Here is an 18,277-nt window from a genome sequence, read left to right on the forward strand (position 1 = left end):
TGAAAAACACGTTTAGCTTTATCTCACCAGCTTAAAACACAAAAAGTGAATTTCCACTCTTGCAAATCAGTCGTTTTTTGCATTGATTCAACGTCTGCAGATTTCATGCTGTTAAATCCACAGAAGCCGAAAGTAAATTCATCAGTCATATCTCCTCATAAGCAAGAAGAAGAAAGTCATGTCCTCATTCACCCTGGACAAGTTTTAATAATTATGTATTTCACAAATTAGTAGAAATTCCTACAGACCAATGTTCTAAAGCTAAAAAAGACACTTTTATGTTAAAAGGCTTAAAATGCCACTCACTAGAAAATTCCTACGTTCTGAATCTTATCCATGAACGTTGCCGTTCTAGGTGGTCACTGGTTATATTTGCTAGAAAAAAACGTTTTGTTGGTACAGCGAGATTACTACAACAACAGTTCAAGACTTACTTTCTCTTGATTTGCTTAGTGGCGAAAGTCACACTTTCTTCGGAATCGGATGAGAACATGGGGATAGATTTGAGCGGAGACTCCAATGATTTCCTCTTCTTCTTTACCACATCTGCGCGTTTTTTATTAAGATGACGCATAGTTTCTTTAATCAGCATTCTCTTATCGCACAAGCAACACTGGCTGGACTGTGAACAAACCGGCCGTCCGAACATGCTTCCCGATAATACAGTGACTGCTATGGGACACTTTTCATTGATTCTCGACTTGGGTTGTTTCTTGCTCTTAACACTCGGTAGATTGTGGTAGTGGTCAATTTCGTTGAAACCAAAGTCCGTTGTTTTGAATTTAGTCTGACAAGCTATTGAACGTGTATTGGTTGTCGCTGAAAGGATTCGGGCTTTTGTAGCAGGAGGATGTTTAGTGATTTGATTTGCGGACGCAAGTTCAGGAGGAGGAGGAGGAGTTTTCGATGCTTTCAACTTCACTTTAACCTGGAGCAATGGTTTTACATCACTCAAGCTTTTCGTCACAGGAGTAGCAGGCTCTGGAAGAGGAGGTTGCATCTCCTCCTCCATGTGGTTGAATTCAAACTGTGGAGAAGCAGGAAGGGTGTCATCTTCAAATGAGATCTCTCCGGCCGGTGTGGGAGTGCCTGTAAAAGTAGCCGTTGGTGGAAGCATTTCATCAACTTCTTTTTCCGCTCTCGAATACCGAGCAGCAAACTTCCAGTTGCTAAGAATGTAAGCTTCTGCTGCTGCGAGATCGTATGACAAAGGAGCGTTGCCCAACGTGCAAATTATATCTTGCGCCACAGAACTTCTTAAATTTGCGTCTAATTTTCTTTTGAAACCTCTAGAATCTCCATCGCCATTTACATCTTCATCAATGAAATCATCCACCAACCAGTACCAGCCACGTGACCGACTGATATCAGTCCGATTGGTCAAATCGTTACCACGTGACGAAACGGGGTTTGGGTCATCCACGTAAGCAGCTTCTTTTGCCATTTTAGCAGCTTTAGCAGGGTTGATGTTGTGCCTGAATTCAATGTGGGCCTTTATGGTGTGCCTATGACGAAATACCCGAGTACAGCTGCTCACGGGGCACTTTATTTGGAATTTCGTAAGCTCTTTTTGCTTAACTACAGGGGGATCTTGTGTTGCAGATTCTGTAGCAAATATTTCTGGCAATATTGGGGCAAGAGTAGGGGTGACTACTGATGTGGGTTGTTGACCGGGTTCTTGGTCAGGTTCAAGTGGGACAGGTTGCCCAATACGATCAAAAAGAGACAAATTTTCAGAATTTGTAAGATTTAAATTATCACTACTTTCTGTGATTTTCGGTGGAGAAGAAGGCTCTTCTTTTCCTGGATCGTTTCGGGCGTCATACACCTTGCCATCTGTTTTCAGGGTTGCCAGATCACTTTTGCAAGGTTTAGAGAGAGGAAGTAATCCTTCTTTTTCCAAAGACGCGTAAAACAAATGAATCTCAGGAAGCGGCCAGTGGTGGGTCCGAGACAAATGGCGTGACATTCCCGCCTTGGAGCAAATGACGCGTCGGCAGCTTTCCTCTGGACAAGTGACAGTGGTCTCATCGCCAAGATGACCTCCCTCTGTTACAGAAACGGTCGTCGAGTCGGGATGCGTGGTTTGTTTCTTAGGTGGAGGCGATGTTGATTTGCTGGACTGAATGGTTGTCGCATTCGCTTTAAGCCCGCACGCCACGCAGTCGCACGAGTCCCCATCACAAGATTCGCTCGTGCCTTTGTTATTGTCGCTTGCAGCAGCATCGTTGCCATCCGCTACAAAACATATTTAATTGTTGTGCGACAATCAGTGACCCAGCTGTCAAAAATTGAATGAGACTTTTCACCAGGCATTTAATTCAATAACATGATATGCTATTCTGATGTAAACTAAGCTAAACACTATCATTACGTGTTTCAGGTGATAAGTCACATTTATTCCGATCTTTTTACATCCAGATGTTGAAATGACATAAAAAAAACGACTTTTATTAGCTAGTATTAGGTAAATGACAGTTGAACATTAACATTGCAAAACTATTACAAATGTAATTCTCAGATGCAAATTACTCCTTTTTCACATTGATTCAACGTCTGCAGATGTTAAATCAATGTAAAAAGACCGATTTACGGGCCGAGTCCTGCATCTACAACATAACTGTAAATGTAACAATTCAAAAACTCCACAACCATGCAAGAAGTTTCGAAAGAACAGCCAGGAAACTGCCATACCAGAAGACTTGCAAACAGATGGTGTCCGAAGAGCTGGTTGGACAGGCTGATGTGAAGATGTTAGTTGAGATACTTTTTCGTCCGTTTTTTTTTCTGGAACTGCGAGTGAAACAATTCGGTTTAATTTTTTTCGCAACGTCTGCTCATAACTTTAATAATATCCCATTTCTGATTTTAGTGAAGACGTGGCGAGAAACTTAAATACAACTTGACGAAGACCAAAGAATCTAGCCGTCGTGTTCGGTTTTAGGACTTATGCATTATTGACTGCTAAAATGACACATTTTCACGTATTTTTAAATGGTTGATCTATTAGTTAAAAAACACGGAAGTTCAAAAACTTACTTAACTCATCATTACAGAAATGACTGATTCCGTTTTTCCAGATTACACAACCAAAAAGTGACGTTTTTAGAAGCAATATGGGTGACAGGAAAGTAGTTATAACGCTTGGACAAGTAGTTTAAAGCGCATGCTCTCTTCTGGCATGTCTTACAAGCACTCATACACACAGTAAAGCCAACAAACATCGGTTAACAAAACACCACCCAAAAAACTACAGGACTTCCCTGTTCATGGTAATTATACACAGGCTGGAGGTAAGAAAACACCTAGTTGTTTGATAACAACTATTTGGTTCTTTAATGTGAACTGTCCGAGATGATTCATGTCTGTTCAAGTTAACCACAAAAATCAATTAACACAAACCTTCTACGTCCCCTTCCGCAGCATTATTTTCTTCTTCACGTTCCACCTGCTGAACATAATTGACATCTTCAGGAGCCATGTTGTCGTAGCAGAGTGCACGCAATCTCGGCCAGTCCCAGCTGTTGCTTTGAAGAAACTGGGAAGACCATTGTTGGTGCAAATATTCCAACAAGCTTAACCTGAAAATCGTGAATAGAACGCTTAGGTTTTAAAACCAAGTCACAACAAACCTGGAGCAACTATCGATTTAAAAAACCGTCTTCTGTCATGGTGTGAGCCGCCACCTCCAAAACTTGAAAGTCTCCTATGATTTTCGTGGAACAAGGGGTTAAAATCAATTCAGATTGCTACATCAGCGATATTTTGGTTCCAGCCCTTGGAGAGATGAAGAAACACTACAAAGATCAGCCCTTCACATTCCAACAATATGGTGCACCATCCCACACCTTAAAAAATACTCAGGACTGGTGCTCATGTCAACTTCAAAAATTCAGGAGCAAGGAAATGAGGCCTTCCTCAACGCCTGATTTGAATCCCATGGACTTTTAAACGTGGTCGCTATTGGAGGCAAAGGCCTGTTTCGTTGCTCATCCAAGTATTGATGCTCTGAAGCAATCACTCCTGCGGGAATTGGTCAAAATACCCCAGGATGAGCTACGTGCCTCGGTCGAAAACTTCGACAAAGAATTAAGAGAGTTATCCACATTGAAAATAAAGAAATTTATTTCTAATATTGTAAGCTCCCATTGTGATACCTTTTTGATGAAATTTTATTTATTTTCAATTAATAAATCGTTTATTATAAGTTGGTCCAAGGACTTTCTGTTCACCCTGTATAATATATGGTTGGTGAAATGTTTAGTTGCTAAATTCATTGGCGTGGTGACGGCCCCGAGAGCAAAATTCATGATTTTTACATTGATTCAACGTCTGACTGATTTTGCTGTCAAGCAACGTTGCTTCACACCAGACATCATTATACACTTTTATAAAACCTACAATGAACATCAAAGAATAAAACATTATGTCGCTTTAACTTACCGAAGATGAGCTTTGAAATTTGCGGCTATGTCCTTCTCTCGGTCGTATGGAACTTTATAAGTCTTGGAAACTTTTAAATAGTTATCTATGGATGGGTTTTGAATGAAGATTGTCAACACGCAAGACCTCGCTACCTATATAAAGGTTTAGGGATATTAAATAGGACTTAGGTTAACAGTAAAAGTTAGTATTTTACGATTTTATTTATGCAACGCATTTTATCCACGACTGTGAAATGGAAAACAAACAGTGGGTAACTGGGTATGTTAATCTACGATGTTCCTATTTTTTCCTACAGATATCAAAGAATCTCTAAAGTCTCGGTGGCTTAATGGATAGAGGGGACCTTTTGAGTCAGTAGACAAGAGTTCAATACCTTGTCGGGTCATACCAAAGAACTTTCAAAAATGGCAGTAAATTTTGATATTACTGAGCACTCAGTGGAACTTCACAATAAAAACTAGGGGGAAGTTCGCTATAAAAACGCTAACAATGAGTTCTTACTAAGTGCAGTCCTGGCTTCAAACAATCGGTTATATTTAGGTTAATCATCATCGTTATGCCTTGTAAAGCACTAAACATAATGCGCATCTGCGATGTCCACATATAAAAAAGCACAACTCAGGCACTTACAAAAAATGGCCCCACGATAATGAAAGTGTCTTAAACTGAACAAAACGTCTCGCAAAATATATTACATTCGAAGAAGTGAGTTGTGATTAAAATTAAAACCTTACTTGTGAGTTGGGAAGAAAGTAGGCTATGGAGGAAAGGATTCCATTTTTGAGTTGGTCACAGTTGGGGTCATCGGAAGAGAGAAGATGCAAGGAGTGGCACAGAATCTCGACGCACATCATCCGACTGGCTTCTGGCACCTAGGACACAATGATATGATTATGATATAATAATACAGGGCCGGAAATGCATAAACTAAACTCATGCTTGTCAAACGTTTCGAAAACTACACTGCTTTAGTTCAATATTAGCATGATAACAGTAGCACAAAAACAGGCCGAAATATACACAAAGACTACACAAAAGCTATATTCATTAACTACTACTCCGACTAGCAACTTCTACAAACGATTCGGACTGCTATCACGCGTAGCAGGTCAGTCTCCAGCCATATTTGAAACTTCCGCGTGGACATGGCTTGAGTCATAGTTGTTCATAAATAAGCCCACCAGAAAGAAAGATATAGCAACATATCAACCTTCAGCAAGCATGGATCACAAGTAACAAAAGATTTCGACAATAACATTTGACCTATTCCTTCAGTGAACCTACACATGGGCACCTGTGAACAAGAGCACAGGCTTCACTTACAACTTTCCACAGAGCGCTTGCCACCGTCACACATTGCTGCACTGATTGTATGGAAGCCTCCGCTTCAATGATATTCTTGGTCAAGAAGTCGAACAACTCCGCACCAGGGTGGAGCTTGCGTAACAAAGTGATCCACAGCTCTGTCACTTCTCTGCAAATAATATGCTGATGATGATCAACATAATTTTAACGTTTGGTTTTAAGAACCACTGGTATATATGCCACGACATATTCAACTGCTTGTTTAACAGACATATGTCTGTTAAAACGTGACGTCATCATATGATGACGTAACGGTTTCGTACTATCGGGCTTGCTAACTTACGAACTATAGGGCTAACAACGTCAAATGATTATTGGGCCCTACATCCTGATGTGCAACTTCTACAGTGCATTGGGACATCATTTTCATTTCACAAAGGTCTTGTTTGCACGACTTTGTTTCACAATTCAACGTCTAACCACTAATACAACACCAAAAATAAAGTTAACTTACTGCAAACGGTCCATTATCTTATTCTGCCACAGATACTTGATAACTGCGTTGCAAAGCTTCTGGCAATTTATGTCTTCTTTTATTAGTTCATCCATTAGCTGAAAAATTAAATGAATCTTTAAAGGGTATATACATATAAAAAAAAAAATTAAGACTCGTATGATTAAAAAAATTATTTCATCAAGTTTTTTTTTAGTAAAATGAAACACATTAAACTTGAACCTATCGAACTACATTACTCTGTAACCGTAACATTGAGAAAACAGAAATTTAAAAATTAAAAGCAACTGCATTTAAGTAAAAAGTACGTTAAATCCAACTTTTATCTCAGATATTGTTGGAAAGTTGGGTTGCTGTGCAAGTGCACTTGGAACCAAAGTGATGGTTACCATGGTTCCATGCACGGCCCAGAAACATGCACGGTTCCATGCACGAGCACGGCACAGCAACACCAGTTGTCAAAAATTGCTATAAACTGTAAACTCATTAAAAGAGAAGTTAAATTTGTCCGAATTGACCAATGTATACTTACTTCAATGATGTAATAGAATACTTTGTCACTTAAATAATCATGGAAGAACCGATGAAAATAACAGGTCACTTGTGCAAGACGTGAAACAGCTTTGCGTTGAATGAAATTAACCATATATAATTAACTTCAACCATACGTCACTTACTGTTATTGTTATGTCAAGGTCAAAATACTGGATTTGTTTGGTCAAATCAACTTCATTGAGAACATGATAAGCGCAACTTTGATAGACTTTTTGCACAGCATTGTTTTTCTTCACCTAAAAAGCAAAAAAAAATGTTGCATCTAAGCATTTGTCTGATGATTAAAATTTACGATAAGCAAGAAACTAATCTGTCTGCCCAAGTGTCCACCTTTAAGCATTGTCTTGTCCACACACCGGTGCAGGATTGTACTGGTCTATCATCAAAATCCTGTCAAGTGTTTCAGACTAACGTGCTTACAAATTAAGCATTGAAAATTAAAATATTAAATGTTCCCTCAAGGTTTATAATCAAAATTGAGAACATCAAGACGTCTGTAGATATGTACCTTAGAATGAGTTAAAGCAGCTGTTCCAAACTGAACGAGCTCATTGATCCTGGTACTTAAATGCAAGCTCCTGATTCGATATTCAATGCACTCCAACCCGCCATCAAACACCTCTCTAACTGCAACAGCAATGCAGATATCATGTAACAAAAAGGATAAAACATAGCATGGTTGCAAACAACAATTTTATACGTTAACGGCTATGTGTTTGAAGTGATGATTTACGATCGAACTTAGTCGCCATGCATGTCAGTGTCACTGACATCATGCAATTCACAATCCTCCCAATGAATATGATGATGACCACGCGCCTCATTTGATACAGATATTGGCAACCATAATCTTCAAAGCTATTCTTGCATAGAGAACGAATATACAGTAGTAATGGTGTCCGACGTTTTTTTCGTAAACAGTTTTTCGTAAAACAATTGTTCGTAAGCAATTGTTCGTAAAATCAATTGTTCGTAAAGCAATTCTTCGTAAAGCAATTCTTCGGGCATGCAATTCTTCGGGCATGCAATTCTTCGGGCATGCAATTGACCGTAATACTAAATGTTCGTAAACAAATGTTCATAAAAGTTAGGCTACAGCTTTTTTTTTCAAAAAAAAAGCTACAATTGTTTACGAACAATCAATTAGGGTAGCCTATATGCTAGAAATGTGCTAATTGTGCTTAAAGACCTGCTGTACCTGTAGAGTGTAGACGAGCAGACAGAGTGTAGAGTTCCTGATTCAGAATGGCATTACAGCTTGCAAGCAGCGAAAAAGGAAAGCCAAAGCTTTTGTATAGTGGCCAGTTTTATTACAAAGATTATAGTGCACTTAACGCACAAGGGCAAGAAACTACTTATTGGAAATGTGAGCATTTTAATAAGAAATGTCCTGCACGAGTAACAACTGCTATGGCAGCCATTGTACAATCCAGAGGTGAGCACAATCATGCTGGAGATGCTGGTCATGTCGAAGCAGCAAAGGTTATGGAAAATATTCGTTGTGCAGCAAAAGACAGTCGTGATGCCCCAAGTTACCTCGTCTCAGCAAAAACTATTGGACTCAGTCAAGCCATGGCAGCAAAACTGCCAAGTGTGCAAAGCATGAAAAGGGCAGTCACCCAAGTGCGATTGAAGAAAAATGCAGGCCCGGCAATCCCACATTCTCTCCGTGACATTGTGCTTCCAGTAGAGTACAAGCAAACGTTTGCTGGTGTAACATTGTTGGCCTATGATTCTGGGCCTGGAGATAACTGTATGGTCCTCTTTGCTACTGAAAGAAATCTGCAGCTCCTTGCCCGTTCAAAGCACTGGTATGCTGACGGCACCTTCAAGACAGTGCCTTCACTGTTTGAACAGCTTTACACAATACACAGACTGAAGGAAAACACTTCAGTGCCTCTGGTGTATGCCCTGCTGGGGGACAAAAGGAGAGGGACATACATTCATCTGCTGCAAAAGATCAAGGAGTTGTTACCTGCTGTTGCTGTTCCAGAGACAATCATGAGTGACTTTGAGAAGGCCATGGTTAATGCAGTGAGCAGAGAGTACCCACTTTCAACTCACCGTGGCTGTTTCTTCCATTTGTGCCAGTGCATTTGGAGAAAGACGCAATCAAGTGGCCTGAAGGAGCAGCACGAGACAAGTGCAGAGTTTGCTCTGAGCCTGCGCATGTTGTCGTCTCTGGCCTTTGTGCCTATTGATGAAGTCAGCCGGGCCTTTGACATTCTCATTGATGGGAATGTATTACCAGATGTTGCTCAGGCAGTAATTGACTACTTTGAAGACACTTGGGTTGGGCGCCCACATCGTCAAGGGCGCCGTCCTCCAATGTTTGCAATTCAAATCTGGAACTGCTATGATAGCGTCCTCAGTGGCCTTCCCAAAACTAATAATAGCATTGAAGGATGGCACAGAGGGTTCATGTTCCCGTATCTGCAAATCATCCAGATATTTGGAAGTTCATATCTGCAATCAAGCGAGAGCAAAACCTAAATGAGGTTCGCATTGAACAGTATGTCAGTGGCCAGGCAGGACCCCCTCCAAAGAAGAAGTACAAGGACAGTGCAGAAAGACTAACTAGAGTCGTCCGAACTTGGCGTCAAGACTTTCAAGATGATGAAACTTGTGATTACTTGCGTGGAATTGCACACAATACTTCATACTAAACTTGGCTCGTGGACAATTTGTACAAAGTTACTCAAAATAGTATTGGTAGTGTAAGCAAAGAATTGCTAAACACAGACAATTGTTGTATTCCAATAAATAACAAAAAACGCGCTTTTTCATTGTGCTTATTTCTTTGTGTCGTCGTAACTTGGTTATTTAGGAAAATTTGCATTACGCACCTTCATCGGAAATTGCAAGACAAACCTTGCTGTTGCGAAAAATTGTTCACGAACAATTCACCTATCACCTGTTTACGAACAATTCACCTATACGAAGAATTGCTTTACAAAGAATTGCTTTACAAAGAATTGATTTTACGAACAATTGTTTACGAACAATTGCTTTACGAAGAACTGTTTACGAACAATTCACCTATAACCAGTAGTAATAATGCAAATTCATAAGAAAATATGATGAAAACCAAAACATTCCCAATATGTGGCAAAGCCACTGCACAACAGTCTTATACAGATGAAATTGGATAATCAGATAGGCCTAGTCAATTTGCCCAGCTTTTTATGCGTTTAACCGATAAATAAGATTATTTGAGATTATATATCTTGTGGTTTGGAATTTGGAATCTTAGGATACGCAATAAAACGGATCAAATGTGTTTAATTGCTATTTGGGACTATTTGGAGTCTCCGATTCGGAGACAGCCTTTTTCAGAGACGACCAATTCGGTTTTTTCTTGAAAATCCAGCGACGGCTTCAGTACATTTAGAGAATTTGTAGGTATCATATTGGTAGGCAGTTTTTGTGTTTACCTTCCCATACTCATGCAAACGTAACAATTTATGTTGCGATAGTCTCCCAGTGGGGTAAATGCTTTAGTTGATTAGTCTCTATTATAAGCTTTCCTTTGAATAAGCAAACGCTACTCAGGGATTTTAGAGAACTTCTGTCTCCAAACAGATGATTGTATCTTAATTGACAGAGCATTAATCAAGATATATACGCGGTTTGAAAGCTGTTCCTTTTTTACTGAGACTTTTCGGCCATTTGTCTGGAATTTTCAAAAAAGGCAGTCTCCAAATTAGGATATCTCTGACTTGGGACAGTCCGGTTTAAATTGGCATCAGATTAACCGATGTCGTTTGTACAATCAAAATGATATTGACTATTCTACCACGATTGTTGATGCTGCTAGAAAGACAATTAAAATGATTTATTTCAACTTGTGGTGGACTACAATAGGCAAATAAAGGCAAATTTCCTGTGAAAATTCTTCTTACACTTCGATCACAAGAGCAATTACACAGAAAACAAGTAACATAGCTTAAATTACTAATGAAAATTAAAGCCTTCATGGTTGTAATTAATACAAGCCGTTACCACTGACCAAAGTGCAGTATATACATTCTTTTTAGCACAAAACACAAAACAAAAAATATTAAAAATGTGAAATCAATTAAAAGTCATGGCTTACTTTCTTGCAGTTCAACATCAGCTCCAGAAATAAGTCGCTGCAGCACAGGGTGAGCCCATGGCCCATTCATGGCCAAGTTGCACATATCTCTCAGCTCTTTGTGACATAAGCCACTGAAGAAAATACAACGTACAATGACAAGGAAAACTTCAACATGACAAATATTGAGCACTTGGGAACAACTTCAACCTTGAATTACCGTAATTGTCATGAAACTTTGATAATATTATTAAACTTTAATTACAAAAAGTATATATAATATATGTATACTTAATTTTGATGAGAAAAATAATGACCTCTGTCCAAGAATGCACAATGAATAAAAACATTATAAGATCAAGCAACGCTTGTTCAATTCTCGGAGTGCAACACATTTCAAAGACAGCTTTCAATTAAGTGACACTTATATGATTGAATAATGCAACAACCCTTCAACAAGAAGTAGAGCAGTGGTTCTTAAACTTTTTGAGACACGCCCCCCTTTTACAATTCTAACAAAATTTGCGCCCCACCTTGTTTCAAAATAAAAAAACATTAAGCACAACAGCAATTCGCTTCCAGGTAAGTTGCATTAATGCGAAAGATGTAACTGTTTTAGGATACTAAATGTTTAATTTGAGGATTAGTAGCAGAAAATGCACATCTCAGATCGGCTTCACAGTCAAGTTTGTGTCTAGATTTTGTCTTTATGTTCATGAGAGTAGAAAAAACATTTCCGCACAAGTAGGCCTAAGTGGATGAAAATGGAAGAAGTGTGCGTATAGCCACAGCACCCACACTCTTAATGTCTGTACATGTTTCACCCAGAACTCAGTTGGTGGCATTGCTTCAAAGTCGTCCCTTTCAGTGGAATTTCCTATTAGCTCCAATAATTCTTCTTGTAAATTGTCCGTGGGGGTTCTTCTCCCGAGCTGAGCAATTCCGAAAGACGTTTCTACAACTTCCGCTGACGATGATTGGCGAAAGCACTCGCTACTTGCAATCTTTATTTTTTTAAAAGAGTCTTCCTTGAATTGAAAAAAAGCTAAAGGTTTATTTTGATGGTCAAGGTGGGTTTTTCAAGATGACGCTGCAAACGAGTTGGTCTCAAAGCGTCGTTGCTCAGATTTTGAAAATATATGACGCATTGTGATACAACTTGGTCATTTACTTATTCACTATGGCATCTATAAAGTCAAAATTCAGATAATCTTCATTATACTTTCTCTTTTTTCCACCATTTTATGTCAATAGAACTGATTAATTAAAAATAAACCTAATTAGATCAATGTTAAAAAAAATATGCATGGTAGCCTACTGTTGCAGAGTTGGGGATACTGCTGCACTTCTAGCTGCTGTCACTTGTTGGTCAGCCGTTGCCATTATTATTACAATTAGAGCTCGAGGCTGCTGTGCCAGAAAACCGTTGTGTTACAAAAGTTAAGGTGTTGCAGAAACATTTAGCAACGTCTAAAACATCACTAAGAATGTGAGATGTGACAACAACACGCTCTACAAACACTGGTACTGTTGTAACACAAAGTTTCATCTTCAACAATCGACTGTCCAGCGTAGTTGTGAAGACATATTTAGTTATAATTCATGCAGAATTTTTCAATCTCTTGCGCCCCCATTACGATCTTCACACGCCCCCCAGTTTAAGAACCACTGAAGTAGAGGCTTCACTTTGTCAATCTCAATGACCAGGCATGTATCGTCAGTTCATAGCTTTTACAAGAATGCAAAACTCTAAGGACAAAGATTTGCACAATAGACTAAAAGGACTTCCTTAATGCAAGGACTAAAAAAAAAACAATCAAAATTTAAAAGTCGAAATTGAAAATTTCCTTACCTGAAATTGCCATCTATCAACCATGGACGAATGGTTTCCACAAACAGTCTTAGACTTTGTGAAGAAGGAGGCTGGTCTATGAACAGAAGTGTGTTAACTGCTGACCTGAAAAAGAATAAGACATATATACACTAAAAAAAAATTTTTTTTGTAATTGCAACATAATTCATTGCTTGTACTGCTGACACAACTAAATTGAAACTTCACTGGCATCAAGCCTATTTGAAAATATATACTTTATGAACGATGACCACTTGACCACTGACCAGGGTGTTAAAATTAATAATGGAATAACCTCCAGCTCAGAGGGGATAGTCGTTGTCCTCTCAGAGGTGGAGGCATAGGCGCCGACTTTTATTTTTGCACGGGGTGGCGGATAGCACAATATGGCAACCTAAAAACTTTCAAACTGCATGTTTTTGTTTGATTTTTACTAAGCGTGTTTCGTAGATTCCATTGTCTTTTCACACCTGATTTGTAGCTCAATAATTTACAAAGCAACTTTAAAACAAAGCTCAGGAGGTATGTCGTGAATTTTATTGTTACGTTGCTGCACTGACACCTAAGATTTGGCAAAAGAATTTTGGGTACAGCAGCTCTGTCAATCCAACTGTTAATCAACTGGTCAAGTTGTAACCGTGAAGCTTCAGCTTGATAAACATTTAAAATTAGGACGTGGTTCAATTGCTGTTGCGTCATGGTAGATCGCAAGTAGGTTTTTATGTGCCTGAAAGCACTAAACGATCGCTCCGCCTCGCAGGTGGTGGAAGGCAACGATAAGCATATTTTCACAATGCAAACCACGTTTGAAGCATTAATGAAATTGTTTCATTGCTTGCAAATAGATCAAGCAGTTGCGACATAGTTGCAAATCGGACAGAATGCTCTATCTTTGCATCTATCGTATTCTAGCCACGGGAATTTGCTCTCCCACGATTTTTGATAGCTTCTCCCTTCAACAGCGATTATCCTGCTCGTGCTCGGTTCTTCCACCTCCCTGATCGTGCTAACGCTTTTTGGCAGTGGCACACTTTCGTTTCGTTCAGGCGTTTGGTCACTTTCATGCTGGCTGAAATCCTGAGTAGACACAACAAAAAGTGACTCAATGGAGGGCTGCAATTTTGAACGCTTTTTCGGTGGCATCTATAAGCTGAATAAAACTGGAATTTTGGCGAAAACTTTTACTGGACGACTTTTCGTAATTTTTTCTATGATGTAACAAGCAACTCCTAATCTCCTATGTCAGACGAATAAATTCCCGCCTCACAGTTTGTCACGCATTGACACGCAATATTACTGCATGAAGTAGATAACAAAGTAGAAATTAAAGCATGAAGTAGATGATTGACAGTACAGTGAGTACACTCCAATTGAAATGTTGAGTAATTGAAAAATGTTGCTTTTATTATTGGGAATTGGCAGGGGGTGTAGCTTTCCTCGAACAGAATCATGTAAACGTGTAAATTTGCAGAACGTTAAAACTGCTACTTTTTAATTAAAACTCAAAAAGTTAAGAAAATTGCATTTTTTTAATGAAATTTGAAAATAGATATTCATTTAGGGGGTGGAGCTATCAATCATCGAGATAATTTTATCTCCAAGTATTGTATAGCTGGCATAGGCTAATCTATAGCGATATTATGAGCAGTTTGAAATTTTTCAAAAAAGATTTTTGAGGGAGGCAATGAAAAGATCGTATTTTATTGATTAATAAATCCCATTGTAAACCTAACAAATGTAACAATGACTTATGAAAAGTAACAAATAAAACGATCGCAACAACAACAAGGAAAAAACTCGTAGCCACGTGCTGCATAATCTTCACGTAGCTTGCTTGATGTTACGCGAGTATCATGCTTGTGACAAAAACAATCATTTTCTTCGCAATACTGTATTGGTTCACCTCTTGCTTTACGTTGACTTGAAGCAAAAACCAATGATCAAAAAAAGATTTAAACGTCCGTTCAAATTACATTTTATTTGCAGTAAGTAATGTAACCTAAACGGGGTGGCTGCCACCCTGCCACAGCGGTTACGGGGTGGCGTGGCCACCCCGTAATCCCGTAAGTCGGCGCCAGTGGGTGGAGGTATGTGTGTAGTGCAAGCTTATCTCACAAACTTTACGCTTACTACATAAATGTGATTGTATTGATTATATGAAGTAGGTATTACCAAGGGGCAGACAAAAGCTCTGGCTGGAAATGCAACTCTCTAGCCGGAATATCCAGCCACCGATGCACCACCAGTTAAAATACTATTAAGTTTATTGTGCAATACATTTAGAAATAACTTGTGTTCTCTGTTCTCATAGTGACACCATAAATACATCTTCAATGATATTGCCATGCACCTTATCAACCATGTCCATAGCCGCTGAACAGAAGGTGAATCTGGGCTCGATTGTACCAACTTTAAGCAGTTGGTTAGAGCTTCTGCATGGTGCTGCACTTTGTCATCAATTGCATCCAATGATGCTAAATCTTCACTGAAGACCTGTATCAGAATCTTTGTTATTACAAACAGCTGACATTAACATGGTATGCGAGTGCAAGATTGAACAATGAACATACGCATGGACAATTGGACATATAGGCTACCAATTATTTATAATCTGTGATCATTGTCTATCTAGAGTTTTAATACAAACTGAAAGTTGTAGGCTTACCTTTCCAAATTCTTGGCAAGTGCCTTTGAAAACATCTAGTTTTGTTGTCATAATGTGACTTTTGTGGGTACCGGTAACAACGAAAGTGAGTCACGATGAGGAAGAATGTTTATTCCATAGTTCAAACAAATTTCTTCAAAAAACAGTATGATGAAATAACTTTTTGCACTTTGTGGAAACAAAGAGACCCTTCTGTTGCACGATATAAAATCTGCTGACAGTTCTACTACTTTTGTCACTTTATTTCAAACTTTTCACGTTAAAAATACTTTTTAAATTTAACCCATTATCAATGGTCCTTATATATACATTCAGTTACATCTATATAATATCACAAACTATTTCTACCTAAAAACAAACATTTGCATGAAGAATAGCAATTTGCAGTTACTATAAACACTGATTATACACGGAATGGCCCGTTTCGGTGAGTCCGATTCGGTGAGTCCGATTCGGTGAGTCCGATCCCTTAACGGGGGATTTTTTCAATTTTTTTTTTAATTATTGGGTACCATAACCTAATTATCATTGCCGTTTTAGGGTTAGGGGTTAGAGGTTAGAGGTTAGGAACTCACCGAACCAGACTCACCGAATCGGACTCACCGAATAGTAGCAGACCCGATTATACATTAGGCTATATATATAATAGGCTATATAATAAAAGACATTTAGCAGATAGGAGGTGTCTGCGGCAAACAACCGCCTATTGAGGCAAGAGTTGCAGGATTTTATCAGCAAAGCCTCTGGATTTTAGTATCGAATTCGGTGAAGCATTAATTACAAATCTTATAGTGGCTAAAACTTATTTTATTTGCGTATTATGAGACCCCATTGAGGTTTTAACCCCTTTTCTTTGGATACTGTAATTTTGTGACAGTCTACCCCATCCCACTACAGAACAATTCATTGACAAACAATTTGAGGATATGCTAAAGAGGCACAAAACCAATACTAAAACTTAACTCACATAATAATCAAAAACAAAATAATATGAAACCATAGTACAAATTGTAATTTCAAAAATTGTCCAACTTCCGAGATAAATTGTAGCTGATGTAGATTCATGTAAAAACATTTTACTGTGGTTACTCACACAAAATGCTGATAAAGCAAACTACTGAGCTTTGTGCACAAAACAATGCAAATAGGTTAGGCTATATATTGATTAAAAAAAATGTAATTACCAGTAATATTTCAATTTTAAATTCAAGGACAATCCACAACCAGTGGGGGTAAGGCAATTACTTAAGATCACTGTTCATAAATGATTCAAATACAAACAGCTTGACAAAATATCACACACCAAAAGCGAGATGTACAAAATACTTATGAAGTTTCGGCAACAAGCATTGGAGATTCCAAAATGGGCTTCTTTGAGTGCGGTGAATGTCCACTTGTTTTGTGGTTAAAGGTGGCAAAATTTCAGAGCCTACAATGAATTATTGAAAGTGACATGTTTCTAATTTAATCATATCACATCAGAAACAGATATGCAGACATTTCAAAAATCTAAAAATTACGGCTGCATTCAATTATTTGTTTTGCCCCTTTTAAATTCCTTGCAAAAATCTGCCCACGCCACAGTCTGATTACTGATGTGTGACGAATGTTGCAAAACATCACGTATTCTTTGAACAGCGGATGTCAGTAGCTAACAACAATGCAAATTTTTGAACGGAAGTGTAGCCTACTCCACACCCTTTAGCTTTGAGAGTTCGATATAATTTGTGTCTCTAATCAACTTAAATGAGTTTTGATGAAAATTAGTGCTTTTGTTTCATGGAATGTTGAACGAAAAAACAATAATCTATTTATCGCCTCACACTTTTGAATATAAATTATGCGCATGATCAAAGGTTGCCAGCTTTATGAAAGTGAAAACGAACTGGATTGTTTTGAAAACCAACCAACCGGATTGTTTTTCAACTGCTTTTTCCTACTAGTTGTAAGAATCCGCTTAGTCTTGGGTTTATAAATATATCATCACACAGCACAATAAAATAAGGGTGACAAGTGTTTAATATATTTTGTTATTTATTTGGCTATATTTGGTCTATTATATTTTAAAAGCATGTTTAAGTCACGAAAATCAAAATTTCAACCTAACTAAATTGATTTATACTGTATTTCAATCGACCCTTATTTATTGCAGTAGACTATCATAATAAAATTTACATTAAATTGCACTGAGCATTATCGCCCTATGATTAAGTTACAGCCAAACTAATTTTTCTTCACATTTTTTAAAAATACGGGCCTTCAAAAGAATGAACTTACCTGTATATTATTGCAGTATTTCTTGAAGAGTTCGACTTGGTCTAACTTATGTCCTAGATTGGAGTGAAGCATCGACTTCTTCCCTTCATAAATCTCCAACTTCTTTTTTCTGAATGCATAGCCGGAAGAATTTTCGTTAGCTCATCCCTATCCTTACAAACATGGATGTTCCTCTCCTTAGCCGTGTATAGCCTATAATATGTGTGTGAGTAGTGTCCTATTGTATGCAAGGGAGACTTGTACGCCCATCACTGTTGAAGAGCAAAAACGATTGTCACAACAATGCCATGGTATGACGATGATGGATCTGTTCCAAGCGTCTTTCTGACCCAGTGGCGTTGGAAGAGCTGAGATTCAAGCTTAGTGTTCATTACCTTGAAAATGTCATGATGGAGACGGTTGCGTTGGTATGGACATGTGCAACGTATGGAAGAAGTCGCGTCGCCGAACGAAATCCAGTCCTTCGACAAACATGAAAAAAACTTTGAGAACATTCAAGGAGCATTGGCTACTTGGCTCAACAACATTTGGGAAGATTTTGTTTTGGTCGACCCCAGGGATCTCTGAATCTCGGCTATCTATTGATGA

General features: G+C 38.4%; 2 protein-coding genes across 3 annotated transcripts in view; one reads left to right on the forward strand and one right to left on the reverse strand.

The window, feature by feature from the left end:
• The window catches only part of LOC145767356 (uncharacterized), a 114,243-nt gene extending 111,952 nt beyond the window's left edge, over positions 1 to 2,291 (forward strand). For both annotated transcript variants that reach the window (XM_082579166.1, XM_082579167.1), the window contains exon 7: positions 2,282 to 2,291. The gene's annotated coding sequence lies outside the window, so the exon portion shown is untranslated. The remainder of the gene's footprint in view (positions 1 to 2,281) is intronic.
• The window catches only part of LOC145766822 (uncharacterized), a 38,711-nt gene extending 23,248 nt beyond the window's left edge, over positions 1 to 15,463 (reverse strand). Inside the window, exons 1-12 of the mRNA XM_082578527.1 lie at positions 15,413 to 15,463; positions 15,098 to 15,240; positions 12,748 to 12,852; positions 10,917 to 11,029; positions 7,329 to 7,447; positions 6,943 to 7,056; positions 6,266 to 6,363; positions 5,770 to 5,920; positions 4,444 to 4,577; positions 3,403 to 3,581; positions 2,695 to 2,793; positions 435 to 2,238 (exon numbers count right to left, since the gene is read on the reverse strand). Coding sequence (XP_082434653.1) covers positions 435 to 2,238; positions 2,695 to 2,793; positions 3,403 to 3,581; positions 4,444 to 4,577; positions 5,770 to 5,920; positions 6,266 to 6,363; positions 6,943 to 7,056; positions 7,329 to 7,447; positions 10,917 to 11,029; positions 12,748 to 12,852; positions 15,098 to 15,240; positions 15,413 to 15,463 — 3,110 coding nt within the window. The remainder of the gene's footprint in view (positions 1 to 434; positions 2,239 to 2,694; positions 2,794 to 3,402; positions 3,582 to 4,443; positions 4,578 to 5,769; positions 5,921 to 6,265; positions 6,364 to 6,942; positions 7,057 to 7,328; positions 7,448 to 10,916; positions 11,030 to 12,747; positions 12,853 to 15,097; positions 15,241 to 15,412) is intronic.
• Between the last annotated feature and the right edge of the window lie 2,814 nt (positions 15,464 to 18,277).

Source organism: Aplidium turbinatum, chromosome 3 (assembly GCF_918807975.1).
Source record: "Aplidium turbinatum chromosome 3, kaAplTurb1.1, whole genome shotgun sequence".
Classification (NCBI taxonomy): Eukaryota; Metazoa; Chordata; class Ascidiacea; order Aplousobranchia; family Polyclinidae; genus Aplidium; species Aplidium turbinatum.